The 22,598-nt window shown below is 42.3% G+C and overlaps 1 protein-coding gene across 9 annotated transcripts in view; it reads left to right on the top strand.

The window, feature by feature from the left end:
* Positions 1-22,060, top strand: part of LOC125771928 (la-related protein Larp4B-like) — a 42,463-nt gene extending 20,403 nt beyond the window's left edge. For all 9 annotated transcript variants that reach the window (XM_049443104.1, XM_049443103.1, XM_049443105.1 and 6 more), the window contains 6 exons: positions 12,538-13,210; positions 13,583-13,832; positions 13,931-14,071; positions 14,161-14,508; positions 14,692-18,481; positions 19,072-22,060. In XM_049443104.1, coding sequence (XP_049299061.1) covers positions 12,538-13,210; positions 13,583-13,832; positions 13,931-14,071; positions 14,161-14,508; positions 14,692-18,481; positions 19,072-19,448 — 5,579 coding nt within the window. In that variant the 3' untranslated portion in view covers positions 19,449-22,060. The remainder of the gene's footprint in view (positions 1-12,537; positions 13,211-13,582; positions 13,833-13,930; positions 14,072-14,160; positions 14,509-14,691; positions 18,482-19,071) is intronic.
* Positions 22,061-22,598: the final 538 nt, after the last annotated feature.

Genomic DNA, 22,598 nt, shown 5'->3' with positions numbered 1-22,598 from the left:
AATGAAGGGAATTTTAGAATAGTCAGACATTCCAGTCTTATCGATTTCTTTGTTCCAGACATCCTATATGAACCGGTCACTGCATCTGTTAGTATCTTTTACAAAACGAAACGATACTTTTTTTTATTTCTTCTACGCCGAAATAACCTGTTTTCTTTGTTATGTTTTTTTTTTCTTTCAATTTTAGAGTTGCAGTTCTGCAACCCCTAAATACCTTTACACGCTGTATTAGTTTACGACGGGGTGGGATTTCCCTATTCCACCTGAAACGTTTTACGTCCGTTATTGTGCACAATTGCTCTTTCGATGGTGAGCTCGTTTGTGTGTGCGTGTATGTGCGGATTGTAAAATTGTCAGTAAAGTTCGTCGTTGCTTCCACGTAGCCACACAAACACTTGCTCGCGTATGCGACGAATGGTAAATCCATCGAAGCATTTTTTTACGTTTTTTTTTTGCGCGTTCATGCTGTTGATTGACGTTTGGAGTCTTCTTCCAAAGGCACATACTTAAAGACGATTTTTAATGTGGTTGTTCTTCGTTTCTGCTCTGAAGGCTCTCCACCAGCGGCACGGAGAACGCACGGCTTGCCTTCGAGCGATGAGAGCTCTTCCGCTCCATACTGATTGACCACAAAAAATCGGACAGCGGTTCCGTTTTTATGGTTTTCGTATATTTTCGTTACGTGCGAAATATGTATTAGTGCTTCGTCTAGCAAGAAAAGTTTCTTGGCAATGTTTTATGGATGTTCTGTGTTTTAGGACCTTTTTAGGAAGACCATGTATGAGTGGTAATGGTTTTGTTGAGTAAGGCGAATTTAAAAATACAGGAACGAGATTTCTTTTTTGCAGATTGTTATAGAAGAATAGGGTGCATGATCGCATCCGCATTTACTTCCAAATACCTGTAGGCGAACTTAGTAAAAATTGGAAAGAATTGGCATCCAAAATAACATTTTGCTAGCCTTTACTTCGGCTTATAAAATTTTTATATACCTGCATATACATAATTTTTGTGTTAAGTACAAACTCAAAACAAGGGAAATTGTAGGATTTAAATTTAGGAAAGAGATTGATATTCATTTCGGCATACTGAATGCATTTCAAAGATTACAAGCTAGCACAATTACGTGTTTGATGTGAAATTTATATTAAAAAAAATAAGATAAATTGTTGTCCTTTTATTCTCGATACGCTGCTAAAGTGGGTCGTGTGGGGTTTTTCAAATCAAATAAAAGATAAGTAAGCAAAATAACTAGATAACTAAAATACTAAGCATTTCATGAAATTTACACAAAGTTATCCTTTTTGCGTCGGTATCTATCATCTGTCGTATTTTGTTTTTATGAAATATAAAGCTAGTGTACTCGCTTTGAAGTGTATTTAAAAATATTAATACTAGAATAAATTTTAAGACAGTTTTACGATCAATTGGATGTTTGGAGGTTTTTTTATTTGAATTTTACAAAGAGATATTTCAAATCAGCATATATTCTACTGAAGCATTGTGAAATGATTTAACTAGTAAAGCACATTCATTAGAGAATTTTTCCCCCGTATTCCATGCATTTTTAAGTGTCCACATTTTATTTTTTTTTATAATTTCTTAAATATTTCTGGAGCTGGAACTTCATCTACATCGTGTGTGTGAAATATACATCGTGTGGAACTACATCGTGTGTACCAGAACTAAAAAAGCTGATATAAATATTATTTTATTTTATTTTACAATGGTACACCGATTATCCGTGCTTTGGGCGATATCACGGATAATAGGCACAACTTTTTTTTATTGATAAATATTAGTGTTTAGTGTGGTATAGGTGGACTTTTTTTCTAAAGCAAGATGTTATTTTCCTTAGTTACACGTTGCAAAATAAATTCGTTCTGTTTGGTCGAACTTGAGCAAATTGTATCATTCCCTACTGGGGCTTTTATTCTTTGCCATCATTAGTTTTGCAGTTAATATGTCTATTCATCTTCGGAACTGTCATTTCCGAGCTGCACGGATAATGCGACAGTCGGATAAAAGTTAACCCGGATAATCGGCGCTCCACTGCAATTTGTGACGTTTCATGCTTCAGTAATTCCCCTTAGTTTAGAAATAGAATGGAGTATATCGATGCAGCGTGTGTGATTGGCGCCGTAACACCAATTCCACCTCAAACGGTCAATGGTGGAGTGATTTGCCGTGGCCGTTACATGATAAAAAATAACTTCCCATTGCCAGGAAGTAGTACAAAATAATTAAATAATGTTAATTACTACCAATTTTAATGATATTTTTGTAAGTTCGTTCTGCACATTAGCCTGTTGGGAGGAGGTGGTTGAGTTTACTCGCCATTTATTATCGACTTCGACTTTTGATCGATATGTCGGCTGCATGCAATTCACCGATGTGTTCTATAAAAGCGAATGGGCGGCCTCCGGGTATAGCGTGTGCATCGTTTTATATTTGATTGAGATTGATTAGCGAGTGTAACCAATGTGTACCTACCAATTCCCATCGTCTTGAACCACCCCGCCTCCAAGGGAACCCGGGGGTGCAATTGTGTGCATATGCCACGCTGGGGTTGTTTTTTTACTTCCTCGCCACAGATAAGTGGCTGGTAGAAAAGTAAAAGTGTTCTAGTTTGCTTGTTTTTTTATTGTCTTGTAGGAACGCAGTTCCCTTCTCGAATATGACTCCGTTCCACGGGGTGGTTAGCTGGATTGTATCACTAAAAGCAGCCTCTCTTAAAAGCTTCGCTTTGGAGAGTTAGTAGCGAAAATGAATATTAAATTCATTTTCTAATAATAAACCACCATCGTTCGCTTTTGTTAAGGTTGGTGCGGTTGAGTTGGAATGTAGTTTAGAATGTGGCTGACTGTGCCGGGAGGCTCTTTCGCTCTTGGGTGCGTTCGGGCTCGCAAAAATACACATCGCCACACCGGGGTAATAGCCAAGAAAGGAAACGGGAAATTTAAACTTACCCGATCACACTCGTCGTGGCCGTTCCAATGGATGGAAGGGGTGTTTTTTTTTCGCTGCAAGATGGGGTGCGTGCGGGCGTTGCTGCGCTCCGTGGCAGTTGTTTTTGATAGAAAATCAATCGACATTTGATGGCAATCGATTTGCTTTGTTATGGACGACCTGTTTCTCCATCGCGGTTACCCCCGTCGCCTTGCGGTATGCATTATCGTGTGAAGAGGGTGTGTTTCAAGGTGGTGTGTTGTAATATATGTGGTCCGATGGGTGGTTTTCTCCCTCCCAAACTCCCAAACACTCCCGCATGCACGCACAATCATGTTCAAGTGGATCGTAATTTTGATTGCAATTTGCGAAACGTTATTTTTACTTTAATAACATTCGATGCTTTTTAATGTGTTTTCGTGAAAATTTTTTCTTTCGTTGTTTTTTACATTTGTTGCAGAGTGAGTTTGTAAAGTTTAAGCATTTTTGTTGTTGCCATTTTTGTGACAGAATACAACCAATTAAGCTCAGGGTCTGGGTGCTGTGAGTATGTGAGTCAGATTGTTTGTCTCTCGAATGAACCATTATTTACATATTGAACAGAATTTTATTCTACCTTGTTTTTTTTCCCTGCTAATGGGTTTGAAAGTTCAAGAGTTTGCGTTTGTATTTAGCACCCTGCTTTGCGCGCTTTATGATCGACTATCTTCACCTTATGGTTCAGCATGGTGCTGGAATAGGAAGGAAGAAGTAAAAAATCTCTGGCGGCTGAGGAAGGGTTGCCTGTTTTACAGACAATGGGGTTCTATGATACCTTCTATTAGTTTTTCTTTATATTTTTTTAAAATTTGGCGGCACAAAACAAAGCATTTTTCTAACAGATCTAACCACGGATTGATCATATATTCTAAGTATATTTTGAAAATGGTAAGACAATTTGTAAGACTGGTTTTAAAGGTAACTTATTTTAAATAAATAAAAATATTTTCAAATAATTTTGTGGAAATTTTGCTTTTTTCGACTTTTTCTATATGACAAAAACGTTTTTTCATATGCAGCTAACGTCTTGTTATTGACGAGCCCTACCATTCCCCTGCAGTTTGACGTCTATACCTCGACACGCCATTGAGAGCTGCCTATGAAAAATCGTGGTTCTCATTTAGAAAAAGTCGAAAAAAGTAATAATAAACAAGTCAGAAAAAATTCAATTATTTGCCAAAACAAAGAAAACTAACGTATGTAGCTGTGTACGAAATTAAAAATTTTAATATTCAATACCGCCTGAGTTATTACAGTTTTAAAACGAAAATGTTCCACTAGCCATACAAAATGTATGGCATACCCGCGTATGCCGGTCGTAGACTTGAGGGGTATGAAAAGAAAATCACGAAAAAAATATTTGCGATGAACATAAAAATAAACTAAAAATGCATTCTATAAGAGGATTAAATTTGCTACAGATACAAAAAAAAATCAGTAGGATATCTTTTTTCTGGAAAAAGTTATTGAAGTTTGAAAATGAAAAACATACCCGGGTATATGCGGTCGTAGACATGACGGTTAATTCAATGCTAGAATTTGTTGACGACCGTTTGACAGATACCGTCTTAACCTTTAAGCTTTGTAACTTAAAATATCACAAACAATAATGAAAGATACTTCATAAACAATTTTGAAGTTGAAGTTGACATGGTGACTTTCCCGAGTTTGGTACGTTAGTTTTAGTGCTATAATATAATGCAGGGTTTTTCATCGATTGGGACATGTTTATAGAGATCTTGTTTTTTGTTCCAGCATATACAGTGGAGCGTCGATTATACGGGTACCTTTTTTCCGGCTGTCCCAATATCCATGCAGCTCGGAAATGACAGGCGAAAGGCGAATTGACATATATTTTGCAAACCGGTGATGACAAGAAATAAAAGCCTCATTAGGAAATGATACAATTGACTCAAGTTCGACCAAATAAAACAGGTTTAGTGTGCAAAGTACACCTAAACAAATTAACATCTAGCTTTTTAAAAAAAAGTTAACCCATTACACACTTAACACTAATATTTATCAATAAAAAGAGCCTATATACCTATTATCCGTTATATTCGCTTATCCGGCAGGGGCCGAGTCCCGATTAGCACGGATGATCGGCGTTCCGACTGTAATTGATTCTTTCTGCAAGTTATTCAACTGTAAAGAAGTTAGAATCGACATGTTACGTAAAAGTGTGACAACACTGCTGAAAAACGTTATTTTGTTATTTTAAAATATAAATTATGTGTCAAATTTGTGGACAAACATAATGTCGATGAGAAATGCATATTGTTACGATGAAGTAAAAAAAAGTTATTATGATAAAATGGTAATGTCATTTGTGCATAATGACATGGCAACTATTGATGCTGCATTTCAAAACGTGACACATTGCAACTAATAATCTGTCACAGATCATTTTCTGTTGACCTGAGAGCTGTTCACCTTTTGCCTCGTACATTTAGTGCCAAAACTCTATACCCTGCAGGCTAATAATGATAAATTGCATGTATGTTTTTGTTAGCTACACCCAGGTAATGGCCGAGTATGAATTTGGAATCCACACGACAACCTGACGGAAAGGCTCCTTCTTCCCCTCGATGTTGAAACTATGCTCTTGTTCATTTTTGTACGGTATTGTTACAACGGGGATAAATGCAGAAATTGGGTGAGAGTAGCTGGTGCCAAAAATTCTTTCGCATCACCTCGTTTGATCTTGTGCGTGTGTATGGGCACATTTCGGTGCAGCCCATTCTCACACCCAGCTGTGATTGCCAGAAGTACTGAGCCCCGACACTGCACACTATCGACAGTACCTAAGCATAAAGACGGTTCCGACGATATCTGATCAGGTGCCAATCGTTCTTCTTCATGTCAGAAGCAGAAATCCGAGCAGGAAGAAAAGCGACCAATTGAGTGAAAGGAAGGGGGGAAGAAGGAAGGATTCGAGTAATGATTTGACAGCAGGAATCTCTTGGTGGAGCACCGTTTTCCCGATCTGTCTTGTGTCTTTCTTGTCCGCACCGATTATATCGACCTGTGTAACTGTTACTCAGTCATGAAGGAAGGAAGACAAGGTGGATATCACTGTCGTGAGGTTTTGTTTTTGGTTTGCGAAGGAATGTACGCTGAATGATTTTCTCTTTCTCTCCCTCTATCTCTTGTCCCATCAGCCGGTTATGAGGCACAATCACTGGCGACATTACTCCGAGGGCTGGGGCAGGGCTTTGACTCTTACCCGAGCAATGTCTCGTGACAAAAAGGGTTACAAATCGGCATCGCGAATGACGCGTGATATGAGTGGGATTTTTTTTTTCTTCTGCGGGACCCGTTTGCCGTACCGTCAGTTTTGACAGCGATACGGAACAATTTTTGGCTACATGTCAACCAGCAAATAGTAAACGTAACGTAAACGAATGTAAGTCAGTTTTTAAAAATTATTTTTAATGACATGATTTGGTTCAACATTGCATAAATGTCTTGAATCAGTTATGAATATTTATTCGGCCAAATGTTAAAACGTACATTAAAAAAAAGTTTTCTATATACATTTTAGAACAAAGTTTCCTTTATCTATTCATCGTTCTTCACACGTTTATCCGCAAGAATGAAGTACTTTTTGATAGTCAAAATATTGAGGTTTTGCGATAACGTGTTGCACAGTGCCAACATCGATTTGTAAATAGTTTTGTAAAATGTCATGCTTCTGTGATATGATCTGAGGTTACAGTTATTTCACTTTCTGCTGAAAAATAATATGGCCCAATGTTGCTTTTATTTCTGGAAAAGATTTATACCTTTCACTTTTAACGCTTGTTCGGTGTATTTTAATGTTTTTAAATAAGCTATGCTGAGATGAACATGACCTTTGGAGCTTCTGTGTCTAAAGATCTTTGTATTTCCCACCTGTAGACATTGTTTAGTTTAGCTCATCATGTCTAGTATTATACGCTGTCCCATTGTGTCAAAAAAACTACATTGAGAAATCCTTGAAGAAATTCGTGTTTTAAAGTTTCTATGATAGTAACGGATCGAATTCACACGAAACATCACGACAGACATAACACACTGAACTCACGAACACACTGAAGTCACCCAGCAATGCAATTCGAATTTAAAGGACGGTGGCCAAAAGAGATGTATATTAGAGTAAGCGCACGTCTTGGTGGTAGCTTAGCGGAAGAATTGGAGTCGATTTTTTGTTTTTAGGAAAACTTGCCGAATTATTCTTTACTATGCAATCTTTGCAGAACAGGTTTTTTGTTGCTAAGAAGATGTTTGCAGCGAATCATATATGATCCTTGGCTAAGCCAAATGAAAACCTGATTTTTGTGAGAGTCAGCACTTTTGGAAGGTTTCTGCATATGCCATGCATCACGCGGCTTTGTATGCTGGTTCTGTAAATTCTAAAGGTTGTCAGATAAACCTCCAAGGTTCGCCGACAAACTTCCAAGGTTCGCCGACAAACTTCCAACGTTCGCCGACAAACCTCCAAGATTCGCCAACAAACTTCCATGCCCGATCTATTCAACCCATGATGGGATAGTGCAATCGAGCTCTGAATCATTTACTGCTCTGTGTGCAGTTTCCATTGTCATTTGGTCACACAGAAACGTCTCCGTTTTTGTGCATATGTTTTAAAAAATCATCGGCTATGCAACAGTAGGATCGTTTGGATTTTTTTGCCGTTTACTTCATTCCATTGATTTCGCAGGTGGTGATCTTTCATATTTAAATGTCAAATACAATATTGTTAGCCAGAAGCTGTTGTTGTAGTTGTCTATTTCATATGGTTTTTAGGTATTTGGCTGGCTCTTCTTTTTTTCTTCTCCCCGTATAACCATCGAGTAGAGTGTGGAGCGAGATTTTACTGATGTTGCCAATTTTTTCCATCAATGACCCGAATTATGAGCTGGTTTGGTTTTCGCGTAAGGAAAAGGGAGATAATAGCGAGTGAGAAAGAGCAAATGAAAGAAGGCCACATGCGAATAAACCTGTTATGTTTCACCCCGAAAATGGATTTAATGTTGAAATAGTAGAGGGTTAGCAAGTCGGCATCTCACACTGTTGGAGGTCTCGCGATTTGTTTTTTTTTGTTGTTGATGTTGTATATTTGTAGACTTGTGTGATTAGAAAAGGTTGCAAAATTGTTGTTTAAAAACCGTGGTAAATTGTTCTTCTTTCTTTGATTTGCGATGTTAAACCAACGCAACAGAAAGGCCTTTGGGCTATTTTAACTCTCGAAGTTTAAGTAAATGATTGAATTCCGCGATTGATATAATTAGGTTTGATTTTTAAATAATTCTCCTAAACCCCCGTCCACACTGAGTGTAATGGTATAATTGGCGAGAATAAATTATTTAGTACACACAGCACGTGTGCTTTGTGAAATACGATTTTAATATTATTTGTCTCATCGATCGTTTTGTAGCCGTTTTTTTGAACAATTACAGCACCTTCAGCAAGTACTTTCGATCTATAAAACGTATGTCGAGAATTCGAATTCTTTTGTTTATTCACATCTGTAGAAACACCTCAGGAGTAAATCTTCAAAAGTAATCTATTGGAGAGTGAATCCAATTTGACACCATTGATCTGTTATAAGCATTTCGTTTTCATTATCGTTTATATCAGTTTTATATTATCAGTTTTATAATGCATTTTTGTTTCAAATACGAATGACGTTAGACAATTTCCCTGGGGAACTGAGTATTGGAAATTTGTTTGCATGATACCGCTAATCGCTATATTAGACGTGAGGATACAATTATGTATCATAACCGATCAGTCAGCACGCATTTCTACCGTAACGTTGAAAATCGTATTGTAAATTTAATAGCAATATTGATTAGCGATCAGTTGGCCGGTGGCATTGACATCGTCTAAATTGATTGAAATTTTGACGCACGGCCAATAAAAACCGTTTGCCGTTTGTGAGGCAGAAAAAGAGATCCATCCACAGGGGAGAGGGACAACATTGCCGTGTGTGCGCGCCCCTCCGATGATTAGAAAGACCTGTCTCATTAGCACCGGTTGTTTTTCTCCGATTTCTACACCGCTGGTGTGTAGACAACAATCGGGCAACGAAGGTCTACTTGCTGTGTTGCCTTTAAAAAGCTGGTTGAAAGGTGCGTACCGCCATGTATCGAAACCGAAGTGTAAAAGCGAAGAACTCCAAGAGCGGACTACCGTTAAAATGATGACCGTTGTGTTTGGTTGGCTCGGCGTGGAAAAGCGGAACAACCGCCGGGAATATGGGGTGGGTTTAAGGTAAAGGCCAATGGCCAATCCGAAAACTACCACTACCACCGCGTCCACCAGGGAAGCATCATGTGTGTGTGTATCTGTATTTGAAAGTGGAGCACAGTTATGTTGTTTTCATCATTATCGGCTTATTCGGAAATATAATGCAGTTTTTTTTTATTTGTAAGCTGTTGTATTCGATTACTTGCTGGGAAGATGTATCTTCCCATCGATCTTTCGATGGATACAAAGTTGCAATGTTTGGTATTATGGGGAAATGGCAAAACAACATTGCGAGTGATGTTTTATTTGGTGATGTTAGACGGGATTGAACTAAACAGGTGCCTGTTGCTTCAATGTTGTGTGCGTAATTTAATCGAAATGTCACAAATCTCGATAAAGTCCATTGAGTCCGGTATTATGCTCATCTCCATGTGCAATTTTTGAAGAACAAAAAAAAAGGTTAAATGTGTCAGTTGGAAGTTGACCATGAAGTCAAGATTAGAACACAGATCGGGGCTTTTCTTGAGGAGAGCACCTATGCACGGTAACGTTTTGACCGATACAAAACTCTTAGCTTTCCCCAACATAGAACGTTTGGATGCTCATCACATCACTTCTTGTCGTTGCCATTAGATCGTATGATCTTTTCATCATTGTTCCAACCCAAGAATGGTGCAGCAATGCACCACAGCGTGGTTATTGCATCTAGAGCGAGAAGTCTAGCGGAATGAACTTTTGTTCACCTTTCACTGATTACGGACGGAAAACTTTGTCGGCATGGGAACCCCGTGTCTCGTGTCTGCTCCCCTACACGTCACAACCTATCGCCCTCCGACTTTCTCCTACACTGACCGTCTGTGTCTATAGTTAGGTTATGTCATCGGCTACTTGCCGCCGGTACATTCTCACTCAGGAGTGCGCGCGCGCGCAGCCAGCGATCGCTTGCGTGTCTCCTGTTGCTGTCCACTCACTCTATGCACTGTCGCCCTTCTCCCAATGGGTTGGCATGCGCGAACACTTCGACCGATTATGCGAACGAAAATAACCTACGAACTCTCTCGCGCATACACACACACACGCTCTGCCTCGCGTGTCGTTGCTCCATGTGTGTCCATATTCCGTGTTGCAGGGTTAGTGTCCACCTACCGAGCACACCTCCAACTGTGCGCGTCTAGCTATTTCGGTTCACTTGACTGTCCCGTTGTTGTGCGAAGTGACGAAAGGAAGGAAGGGCATGCGAAAAAGGGGTGAGGCGTGAGGGGAGGGGGGAGGAGGCGTGTGGTCGGTTTCCCTTCGCATCTATGCAATGAACATGTGGGGCTACTGTGTGAAGACAGTCGCACGACACCACCTCTACATCTTGGCATGCCGTTTTGCTGTGATGACAGATGGCAGAAGCAGCCGAACTGCGACTTGACCGATTGAATTTTACTTCGTATTCAGTCCCCCCTCGATTCGGTGTGTGTATGCCAGTTGGATACAGTAGACAAAATATATAAAAAAACAATCTCTGTACTGTGGGTCCCATACGTGTCGTGTTGGTCTCTTGAATTTACTGGTGGCTCCCACAGCATGGGGACGGAAAAAGCAGATTTGGATCATTCGGTTTGACGATGGCGTCGTCTCTACCCCACGGAGAGAAGGAGCTACGTTGGCGGTTTGGCACGCTGACACACGCTGTCTTACTCGGAATTGGACCGTAGACAAGAAGCGCACAGCTCGGATGTGGTTGGGCTTTATGGGGAAGGAAAGGTTTCCGTGTTTGCGCAAACTCCCCAACTCACCGATGACCTCCAGGTGTAACAGTAAAGGAAATGGGCTTTTTTTGGGTACGAAATCTTACCGAACCGATATAGTTCCTGCAATGTTCGTAATGTGTTAATTTTAATTTGTATAACTATACACATATGTGCCTTTAGTTTGCTAAACATTTGCCTAAACAACAATTCTTTATTGGCTCTCTTTACTATTAGTTCCTTCATTTCCTGGGGACAGTTTGAATGGCAGAGTGTCATCCAATTTGGTCAAAAACTTTGTGAATTCTTCCTGCTCTTTTTTGTGCCATTCGACTAAGGAAGTTCTCTAATGAATTATTTATGAAGTTCTTTTCGTGTTCACCTTCAATTTTGCTTGACGGTGCTACTGTCGTCACAGATGTCCGAAAAGCGGAAGAGTAGTTCTCCTGTTCTACGCTGACTCTAAGGTAACGATGTTTCGGATTTTGGAAATCTTCTGATATCTATGTCCAAATTACCATATTGGGAAAAAAAAACAAATCAGTAATAGGGCCTGCATTTTGAAAACTAATGGTTTGTGAACTTTTGTCATATGTTTCGATCGTTTTACGTATTAAATGCGAATTTTCTCGATCTGGGAGTTGAACAATTTGTGCAAAATAAATCATCTTTCAATAGGGTTTATTGAAGCTCTACGGAGCAGTGGAATTGTACAGTAGTATTAAAAATAATCTTTCATGTGTAATAATAAATGCCAAATATCAATAAGGCCAGGACATTCTACACGAATAAAAAAATAATAATAAAAAATGGCAAATTTTATTCAGTCGATTGCTATCCATTTTGACTACGGACAAACGTTCAGCTGACAAACAAGTTTTCTGTTTCATGACTTTGATTTTTTTTTTATTTTCAATAACACGTTAGTGAACAAAATATTTTTGGCAAACAACTTTGATCTTTTACGTTACCTTTTTTTTCTTGATTTTGGAATGTTATAAAGGTAGAGATGGATAAGGTCCCAAGTTGGGACTCCCGACGACCCGAGATAGTGGGAACGAATAAAGAAAAAGAGATAATGGTCTTAACACAAAACACACATATGAATAAAGACCAATATTCTTGGCGCACGTAGTCACGATAGTTTAACTCAGTGTTGGTAAAAAAAAGTCTTTCGAATGAGAAAAATCCGAAACGGAATTTTTTTAATAGATTAAATTCTCCTTGATTGAACCGTGCCTCAACAAAACAGAGGAAAATTCCACACCATTATATCCCAGTTGCATATCGAGATCGTAGTTTTAAGCGATAGGAAAAAAAACCATTTTAACGATTGAATTGAATGAGGGAATTTAATGAAATAGTTGAGAAAAGAAGTAAATTCAATTACTCTGCGAGTTGGTGCAGTCTAAAAAAAGAAAGATAAAGAAATGAGCATTATTGGATTTGCCGGCACATCATCACTCCAGATGTGATCAATAGTAACTAGTTCGAAAACACTCCCATTTACATTCGCTGTGACCAGATTTTAATCGATTTTCCTTTTGTGGCATTCTTTTCTTTCTCTCTACAACCAAAGGCTTCGTGCTGATGAATGGTGGTGACAACACAACAGGCAAACTGTCCGCAAACGTTTCGAGCGCGATTTATTCAGCTCCCGGTGTGGGAGCGGTCGCCGCTACAGCAACCACACCGACAACGGCAAGCACAATCATAACCAGCGGAATGTCCAGTATGACGATCGTATCCCAGCAGCAGCAACAAACACCACCAGCGACGGTGGATTACAGCACCCTGAACGGAACCGGAACCACCTCGGTCGGTGTTGCGAATGAAGCTCCTTCGGCAGCCGCCACACCGGAGTACTACGCCGAAGGAACCACACCGACAGCTGGCAATGCGACGACGCCAGTTACCAATGCTGCAGCAGTAGCCACGGCAAACACTAGTAATAATAGTTATAGCACTCCTGCCCTCGTCAGTAGCCATCCGCCGAGCAGCAACAATAATGGCGCCAGTAACAATACGCAATCAGCGATGGTTGACGGTGGTAGTGCGATAGTCACGACCACCCCAATCAACGCCATCGACGCCGGTAAGGTGATGTGGGACGGCGGGATGGTGCCACCGGTTCACAACAGCAGTGCCGGTGGCGGTAACATTGTTTCCAGTGATAACAACAATCCCCTAGAGATGCCTTTAGATCAGCTGAAGCAACTGCTGCAAACACAGCTTGATTATTATTTTTCGCGGTAAGTTGACCTGTCCGGACGATGCATTGAATATCCTTTACATTGCAAGGGGTTGCAATTGGCAAAGTTGAAGACCCATTGTTGGACTTTGGTCAGATGGAACTAGAATGAATCGAAATAGATTGACCATTGGTTTCAATTTTGATAAACATTTTGAAAGTGTAAGGATTCCAAATCTGCCTTAAAAAATTCTAGTCTAAACTTGAATAAAGTCCAGAAATTGTCAGCTCAACTCAAAAATGTGGTAAATTATTGTAAAAACACTTACGTTGCTATTTTCAAGACTAGATCCTAGATTGTGATTTGCAATGCTTTACTACCAGGTGGAGTTTAAAAAAATTCTAATCGAGCGATTCTGCTTATCCATTCCAGAGAAAATCTTGCGAACGACACATATCTCCTGACACAAATGGACAACGATCAGTACGTGCCAATCTGGACCATTGCGAACTTCAATCAAGTGAAGAAGCTTACCAAGGACATTAAACTGATAACGGAGGTGCTGCGGGCATCGCCGAACGTACAGGTAGACGAGGAAGGCCTAAAGGTGCGCCCGAACCATAAACGGTGTATCGTGATATTACGTGAAATATCGGACAACACGCCGGTCGAGGACGTTAAGGTAAAGGTGTAAATTGCTGTGGTCAAACAATGTTTTGATTTTATATAAAGAAAAATTTAACTAATTGGTTTCGTTTGGTTTTTGCCCTTTTCTTTTAGAACATTTTCCAAGGCGAAAATTGTCCGCGCTTTATTTCGTGTGAATTTGCCCACAACAACTCATGGTACGTTACGTTCGAATCGGACGAAGACGCCCAGCGAGCGTACCGATATTTACGCGAGGACGTGAAAGAATTTCAGGTTTGTGTTTTTCATCTTTTATTTTGTTTTGCTAAAAAAAGGAACATTTTTTAAAATTTTAATTTACTATAATTCTCATCTACTATTAGGGGAAGCAAATCATGGCACGAATAAAGGCCAAACCAATGAACCGGTTACCGATCACCCCGGTAGGCGGTGTACCAATGAAAAACGGACTGAACGGTTTCAGGACGACGCCGCCGCCGGGTACGGCTGTACCGCCAGCAAACGTGGGTGGTGTCATTCAACCGACTGCAGCTTCGGCAGCGGCGGCAGCTGCGGCCGCTGCAGCGGCTGCTGGTGTTTCAACGGCAACCTACGATCCGGTAGGAACAGCAACAGTGAATGCATTAGCTGCGTACTCCAGCACCCAGCGATACATACTGCAGCACAATGCACCGCTGCAGCAGGGTTACAATACTGCGGTTCATATGTTTGTAAGTTTAGCTTATCGTCGCCTGTAACTTCGCCTGTCCTCGCTTCCGACTACCATAACTAGCATATGCATTTTTGCCCTGACCTAACGAGCACTCAAAAGCATGCTGCATATGTTTGGCTGTTTTGGGAAGGTTTCAGTTTTTAATCGAATTTATTTTTTTCTCCATCCCTTTTTATTTTAGCCATTCCAGCAACCGCCATTGTACAGCGGATTTATGCCATCGTGGCAGCCCGCCCAGGGCAATTACTTTGAGATGAGCCCGTACATGACCAATGGAATGCAGCCGGTGACGGTGTATTCAACCGGCGGAAGCACAACGGCTAGTGGTGGAAGTGGTGCGGCCGGTGGCGGTAAACAGCAGAACGGCAGGTACGGTGGTGTGCCGGGTGGTGGTGGTAGTGGCGGTGGCCACCGTCAAAATCCTCGCAGCAAACGCCAATCACAGCAGCAGCAACAGCACGGAGGCCTTGCCAATAACGATGGTCAATCGGTAACAACGAACAATAGTGTCACCGGTTCAACCGGTGGTATGCATCGGCAACAGTCGAGCTACCAGACGCAAAGCGCAGGTAGTGCCGGTGTTTCCACGTCTGCCGGTGTGCAGTCTCAGGTAGCCACTACCTATCAGGCATCTGCGGCGGCGGCGGCGGCGGCGGCTGGGGGAGGGGGTGGTAAAAGTGCTGGTCTGCTCGGTGGTAAACCTTCCACGGCTGGTACGACGGCGGGCATGACGGCAATACCGGCCATTGGTGGCAATACGGTATACGTTCCCCAGTATCCGCACTACGTCGCTGCACCGCTGCAACATCAGCAGCAGCAACAACTCTACAGCGGCCAACATCAACAGCAGTCCGATGGTGGAGCGATGGAGCAAATTGTGCGGGATATGCAGCGACAGCATTTGTACGATGAAGACGGTACACCCGTCGGTGCCAACACAGTACTGGTGTTGCCAACCTATGCTGCAACCGGTGGCGGTGGTACCGGTGGAAGCGGTGCTGGTGGTGGTGGAGGTGGTCGCAAAAATTCCAACACCAACGCCACGAATGCTACCATCATGTCAATCGAGAGTACCCAGCAACAGCAGCAGCAGCAGCAGCAGCAGCAACAACAACAATCGTGGGTACCGAATCAACCGCGACGGAATCCTCGCCGAAGGAAGGACGAGATGATGATGTCAGGGGATGGTGGCAACAACAGTGGTGTTGCGAACGTTGCCGGCATGTACGGTACTGGTGGCGGGGGTAACATGCGTCACAATACGGCCTATAGTAGCAGCAGCAGCAGCAACAATAATAACGGTAGCAGCAACAACGGTGCAGCCAATGTGAATAATACCAGTAGCAATAAGGTTATCATGCATACAACTAGTCTGAACCAATTGACGCCTTCCACTGGCGGTGGGGGCGGAGGTAATGGTGGCGGTAAATACCAGGGCCGCGGGGGTGGTGGACGCGGCAGTGATAATAATGGATATGTCGGTGGCATGATGGTACCAGATCATCACGGTGGTGGTGGATACCATTCGCAAGCGCATAACAACGCAACCCATCATCAAAGTCGGAATGCGGCAGGTGCGACCGCAACACCAACCGGTGGTTTACTCGATTCCAGTTCTTCCTTTCAGCAACAGCATGGTGCTGGTAGCGCAGGAGGAGGAGGAGCTCAAAATCAGCAATTGGGTCAGCAACAATTGCAACAAATGGAGGATATGATGCATCATCGGCAGCAGCAGCAGCAGCAGCACCAACAGTATCACCAGCATCAAATGAATCAACAAACTCACCTAAGCCATCACCAACAACAGCTGCAAACGCACCACCCATCGTCCGCTGGTGCGAGCAATCATCAAACGCAGCACAACAATAACAGCAACAACCACGGCCATCATAATCAGCAGGGAGCGGGTAAATCGCAGTCCCAGCATCACCAGCAGCAGCAACACCATGTGTTGCAGCAATCTGCTCATCAAGTACACACGCAGCAACAATCCCAGGGCACTACTGCTTCGCAACATCCTCACCATTACCAGCAGCAGCAGCAACAAAATCAGCATCATCAACAAACCGTGGGTGGTGCAGGAGGATCGACAAACGTTGGTAGTGGCAATGGTAACAGTGGCAACAGTTCAGCCACCAGTTCCAACAACACCAACGCCTCTAACACTTCCCACACCAGCAGTACCAGTGTTCAGTTCGATCTCGAACCAGCGGCATTTCCGCCTCTTCCCGGTCACGAAGGAAGAAGCATTATCTCTACCGGTACGTCCACAAGTGGTAGTGGTGGTACTGTCGGAAACAATACCACTGCAGGTATAGGACGTTCAGGTACCAAGGGAGGAAGTGGAGGAGGAGGAGGCGGAAATGCTTCCTCCTCGACACACAGCCAAACGGCACATCACCAGTCTGGCGGTGGTGCAATCGCAAGTAATGCTTCCGGTGGAAGTTCCAGTGCCAGTTCCTCATCTACCGCCGCAGCTCATCGGTGTGATGGGCAGACGGAAGGAGGACACACATCTAACATTGCCGTAACCGGTGCGGGTACCGTGGTTTCCAGTGGTGGTGTGCCATTAGCTACCGGTGCACCGCCACCACCGCCAGTCGTATCGGCCTGGGGTGAAAATCATCGGTTAGCGGACGTTGTCAAGGGTACGGCGAAGGGTGTCCGGCCGCCGGGTGCTGCAACGGTGGCGGCAATCGTGGCCGGAACAGCCACTGTACCGGTTGTTTCCGCGAACAGTAGCAGCAGTAGCAGCAACGAGCTTAGCCTCGGTAGGAATAGTACGGTCGAGGCGAAATCAAACGAATCCGGTCCAACGAATGGCGCTTCTGGTGCGTCGGCAAATACTAGTAATCAGCATCAAAATAATCATCTACCTGTGATAAAGGGCAGCACGAATGTCTCAACGAACGGTGGCAGTCAAACTGCAACCTTGTCCGCCTCCTCCTCTTCCACATCCTCTGCGACACCATCGGTTGCCAATACTTCTGTGCCGACTGCTACTAATACCGTCGCCGCCGCTGCTACTACTACCGCAGATAAATCTACAAAGACTGACGTATCGTTGTTGCAAATGGCGGCACCCGTTAGTACTGCGTCAACGACGACTCGGGCAATTTCCACTACTACGCTAGATAACGCTACTAGCGGATCGTCCTCCGCCTCGGTGGTAAAGGGAGAATCAATGACTGCTCCCGCACCACCCACGACGGCCAATGCGGCCACGATGACATCGACTGATTTCACTACCAAATCCTCCTCCGCCTCCGTTGCGTCGCCCGCAACGGTGGCTTCGTCGAGAAAATCGACCTCAACTGCTGCCACCAATACCGTTCAGCAACAGCAAGCGCCCAACGCTGGCGGAAAATCGTCCAACACCACGGTACCACCTCCACCACCGCCGACATTTTCACTGCAAAACCACCCGCCGTTAGTTCCGCACGATAGTGGTACGAGCGGCAGCGCTAGTACGGCCACTGTTGTGGTGGCCCCTCAGGTACGGCTAAGCTATGCCCAGGTAGCGCAGCATCTGGCCGAACAAAGCAAGGACAAGGAACAGCAGCAGCAGCAGCAGCACGCTGCTGCTCTTTCGTCCCATAGTCATGGTAGCGATAAGGCGACTGTCCCTGCAATGGGCAACACTAGCAGCACACCCACCGCATCAGTATCAGGTGGAGCGGAGAAAGAGAACAGTAGTAGTGGGGGAGTTGTCGGTAGTTCTGTGTCGGCTACAGAAAGTAATGTTTCGTCGGTTGCAGTGGGTACGACAGGAGCAGGCTCATCTTCCACCGGTGCTACCGTTACGCACGGTACCACCAGTGGTGGTGCGGCTAGCGCAACAGGACCGGCGAGTAACAACTCCGGAGGATTTATAGGAGTTGGAAGCAAGCGAAAGGATTCAGGATCCAGAGGCTCGGGTACGGGCGCAACAGCGCAACACCATCACGGCGATGGCTTTCGAGAACAACGAGGTGAGTTGCGTGGTGATACTGTAAGGAATGAATCCATTTACGCAAAAATCGAGAATTTTCAACCATGTGTGTGTATTTTTTTTACAAATCACGCCAGACTGATTTTGCCCTTCGATGCTAATAATTTGGATTTTCCACCGTCAGATGTAATTGGAGTTTTACACGACAGCACAGAACCTACAGAACCTTATTCGGATCGTTTCCACGTAGCAAATATTGATTATTCGACAATGTAGACCATTTTTAACTGGTGTCCGTATTCTAGCAGTCTTTTTCTTTATTTTGTTCTTAAATTTTGTCGATCATGATAGCTATAAAAACTATGCAAAAGATGATTCACCACGGATAGTTTCATTATCGAATTCTAGCTTAAATTGCGAATGTGATGAACGTGTTAATATAAATTTTACGTAAAAGGGAGGCTAATGATCTCCTCTATGTAAAGTAAATTATAACTTTGAAAATATTCTTACGTAAGCGTTATGTAATACATAAATGATCCCTTAAATACATTTATTAGAAAGACAACTTTAAAGGATTGCATATTACACTCAGAGCCACAATGTTAATACACTTTTGTCCTTTTGTAGATACGCGCTACAATCAACAACACGGTGCGGGTGGAAACACCCATGCACGCAACTCCAAAGATTACCGTCAGTCTTCCGGTGGTGGCGGCCACACCAACGCCGTCGGATCTTCCCTCCATGCTGCCGGTGGGCTAAGAAATGCCACTGCAGAACAAAACAATAACAATCACGCGCAGCATCACCAAGGTGGTGGTGGCGGTCGAAATGCCGGAAGTTCGAGCAACAACAATAATACCGGTGGAGGAGGTACAGCAAAGTCGCTTTCTGCTGGTGGAGGTGGCGGTGGTGGTGGTGCGCGAGCGGTACGCTCGCATCAGCTTAAGGACTATCAGCCGCACCAGCAAACCCACCAGACACACCCGCGCAGTCCCAAATGATGGCGCTTAATATGGATCTAAAATGTGCGTGGCACCGAACAAATTCCTCTCACTCAACACAACGCAGAGTGATGATGTGTGGACAGTATCATGCATCATCATTGCAAGAGCTTCATTATGGTACAGTTTTTGGGAGTATTGTTTGACTCGATTCGGTTTTTTGGTATGAAAATCGTAGGTCTTTAGCGAAAGTAGCGATATGGCGTGTGGTGTATGTGTGTATATTGCAGGGCTCTATAATGCACTTATCACGTTGGGAAAGCAGAACCCGCGGAGGACGTAGTGAGATCGCTTTTCTTTAGCGATAATATGCGTTTTTCATCACAGGTAAGAGTAAATCATGGTTTCATGATTTCTCGCTTGCTTTTTTACGACTAATTCCGAATGCAATTCTAAAAGAGGAATTACAACATGATTTTCTAGCAAACAAAATTTGTGAAAAGAATTGCTTCATGAAATGAATATGTGATTGTAAGCTATGTGTAACTTTGATCTAATTGAACGTTGTACATAAATGTTCCCACAATCCCATTGACAGCTCTTTTGATTTCGGGACTGTTACTTTCGGTGTAGCGTAACTACGCTGCAGTAGAAGAATGAAATAGACAAAACCACGCACGGTAATCAATTAAAATAATGCTCAGGATGTTCTACGAGAATAGTAAACGAAAAAAAACATTATTCGAATCTCAAAGTAAAGAAAAATCACATTAATTCGTGGTACATAATTGAATTATGCAAAGTTGTCAATATAACTTTATAATGATGTTTTGGAAGCAATGGTTGTAACTCCGTCTTGTTTGAAAACCTGTTCTTTCCTTCATCGGTGTTTTCATTGGTTCTAAACCCAACGGTTCTGCTTGTCCGTTAGGTTATTTTGTTGTTAGCAGCCCAGTATCCAGGGGGCCCTGTGGATGAGTGTTAACGTTATGTTAAAAGCTCTCTGTTATACCCTTGTGCACCATTTAATATTCGATCTGTGGTATGGTTTACTTTAAAAATAGTAAACCAACCCTTGCAATATACACAAATACCAAAACCATACAACCATTAACCCATACGAACAAAGGGTATCAGTTCAATTATAAGGGAAAGTGAGAGAAGGAGATAAAGAAAGAAAGGGAGAGAAAGAAAGAGAGAGAGAGAGAGAGAGAGAGAGAGAGAGTTGTCCAGTAGGTTGTCCATTTGTTTTATTGTTTATTTTTGTTTGCATCATTTCTATGTACGTGTGTGCGTATATGCTTGGGTGTCAACATAATGTTTATATCAAAGCATGCAAAGAATAAAGCGAAAGAATAGCGCATTAGCACTATTATGTCCATGATAAGAAAAAGATAACTGCGCTTATTTCGGCAAAATGTTTGATCTGGTTAGTCTCTTTCGGGAAACAGCGCTGAACTTCAAAAGACAGGGAACACACACACACGTATATAAATGGAAATATTTGTTTTTTTAAAGCTATTAATATTATTATTATTATTACTATTATTATTATTTGTTTCTACAGAGTTACGTTACGTTTTTTTGATTCCTCTCTGCAATTATGCGCGATATAGAGATGGGAAGTGGAGACACTCGATTATCCGCTTTGCAACTTATCATTATTGACTTTATTAATTAATACTATTATTCTTATTGCTATTCTTAAAACGATATGATTGGTATAACATTTAAACTTATTGATACCATTGTATTGCAGTTCGTTGTTAATTTGTTGATAATCGATAGTGTGATGGGTACATAAGGGAAAAAGGGAAAGCATGCGTTAAGGAAACGAGGGAGGACGGGAAGGAATTGTTTGCACACACACATACACACAGAGCAAAAAAAAACAACTGAAAGTGAATGTGAAGTATGGTGTGTGGACATGAGAGATAGGAAAAGCAAAACACAAAAACGAGCGCAAAGTGTTCCAAAACAAAACAGAAAACCAACAAAACAAACAAAAAAAACTGTTACTAAAAAGCTGTGTGTTTTATAGTGTTAATGTTGCGCTATACAGAGTAAAAAAATGGATGCAAAGAAGATGATGCACACTCAATCCAGACACGCAATGCATATAAATATATATATATTCTCTGTTCGTTATACCTGTATATAAACAAAACAAAAGAATTGCGGTGCACATATGTTTGCTCCCGTTCAGTTGCCCGGTCTAAACCAAGTGCACTAGTTAATAGGAGAATCCTGGATTTAGTTTATAAGTAAACTCTTGTGTAAGCTCGGTTTAGTGGATAGTTTAAGGTGTGCGTCGAAATGAAGTTGCCTGAGTTTGATGGAGAGGAACACACTAAGACCAGCATAGGAAAACAGAAGAGGGGATAGGGTTTAAGCAAGCTACTGCCGTCAATATTGCTAACACACAAAATAGACAAACACACACACACACAAACAGAGACATAGACACCTGTTAGTGAAAGTTGAAGTGAAATAGTTCATAGATTGAGCAGTAAAAAAGTACGGCGATGAGGAAGTAGTGAATAAACTAAGCTAGTGATCCATCCGCAGCTGAAGAATAAGAGAACGCTGTTAATACAAAAACTTACTTTTGCTATTGAAAACAGAGAAAAGGTAAAAAAATCCCCATTCCTATCTTTGGAGAGAGAGAGAGAGAGACAAAAAACAAAAAAAAACAATAGAACCAGATGTAGAAGCAGATTATCATTGTACTAGGGACGCGCAATTAAATTCACTTTACTCGCGGTGTAATAGGACCGGGGTCGAATACCCTGCATACAGCTGGTAGTGGTAGGATCGTTACGAAAGACTTGCAAACACTATACTACAATGCTACAAATAATCGATCGGATTTTATTGTAGACCGGTCGCCTTTAAATAGGCCGGTATCTTGCAAACTAAGTTTCTTACTTGGTTCTACAAACTATTCTCTGGTTTTCTGATCCTATCCTCTACTACCTGCCGTGGTGACTGAGTGTACTTTCTCGTGGTTCTAACTACAAAGGAGGTACTCCGCTTTTTGCAAATGAACGTCATGTCAGTTTAACCGATCGAAGGCAACGGTACTACTGTCAAGCTTTGAAGATTGTTATGGATTGATCTGTCTTACTACTTCTTCTTCTTCTTTTGTGGCATTACATCATCTTGACCTGCCATTACTGGCTTTCATTAACTTTATTTACACGTACCACG

Source organism: Anopheles funestus, chromosome 3RL (genome assembly GCF_943734845.2).
Source record: "Anopheles funestus chromosome 3RL, idAnoFuneDA-416_04, whole genome shotgun sequence".
NCBI classification, from domain to species: Eukaryota; Metazoa; Arthropoda; class Insecta; order Diptera; family Culicidae; genus Anopheles; species Anopheles funestus.
The sequence above is the reverse complement of the archived record's forward strand: the minus strand, read 5'-3'. Positions and strand labels throughout refer to the sequence as shown.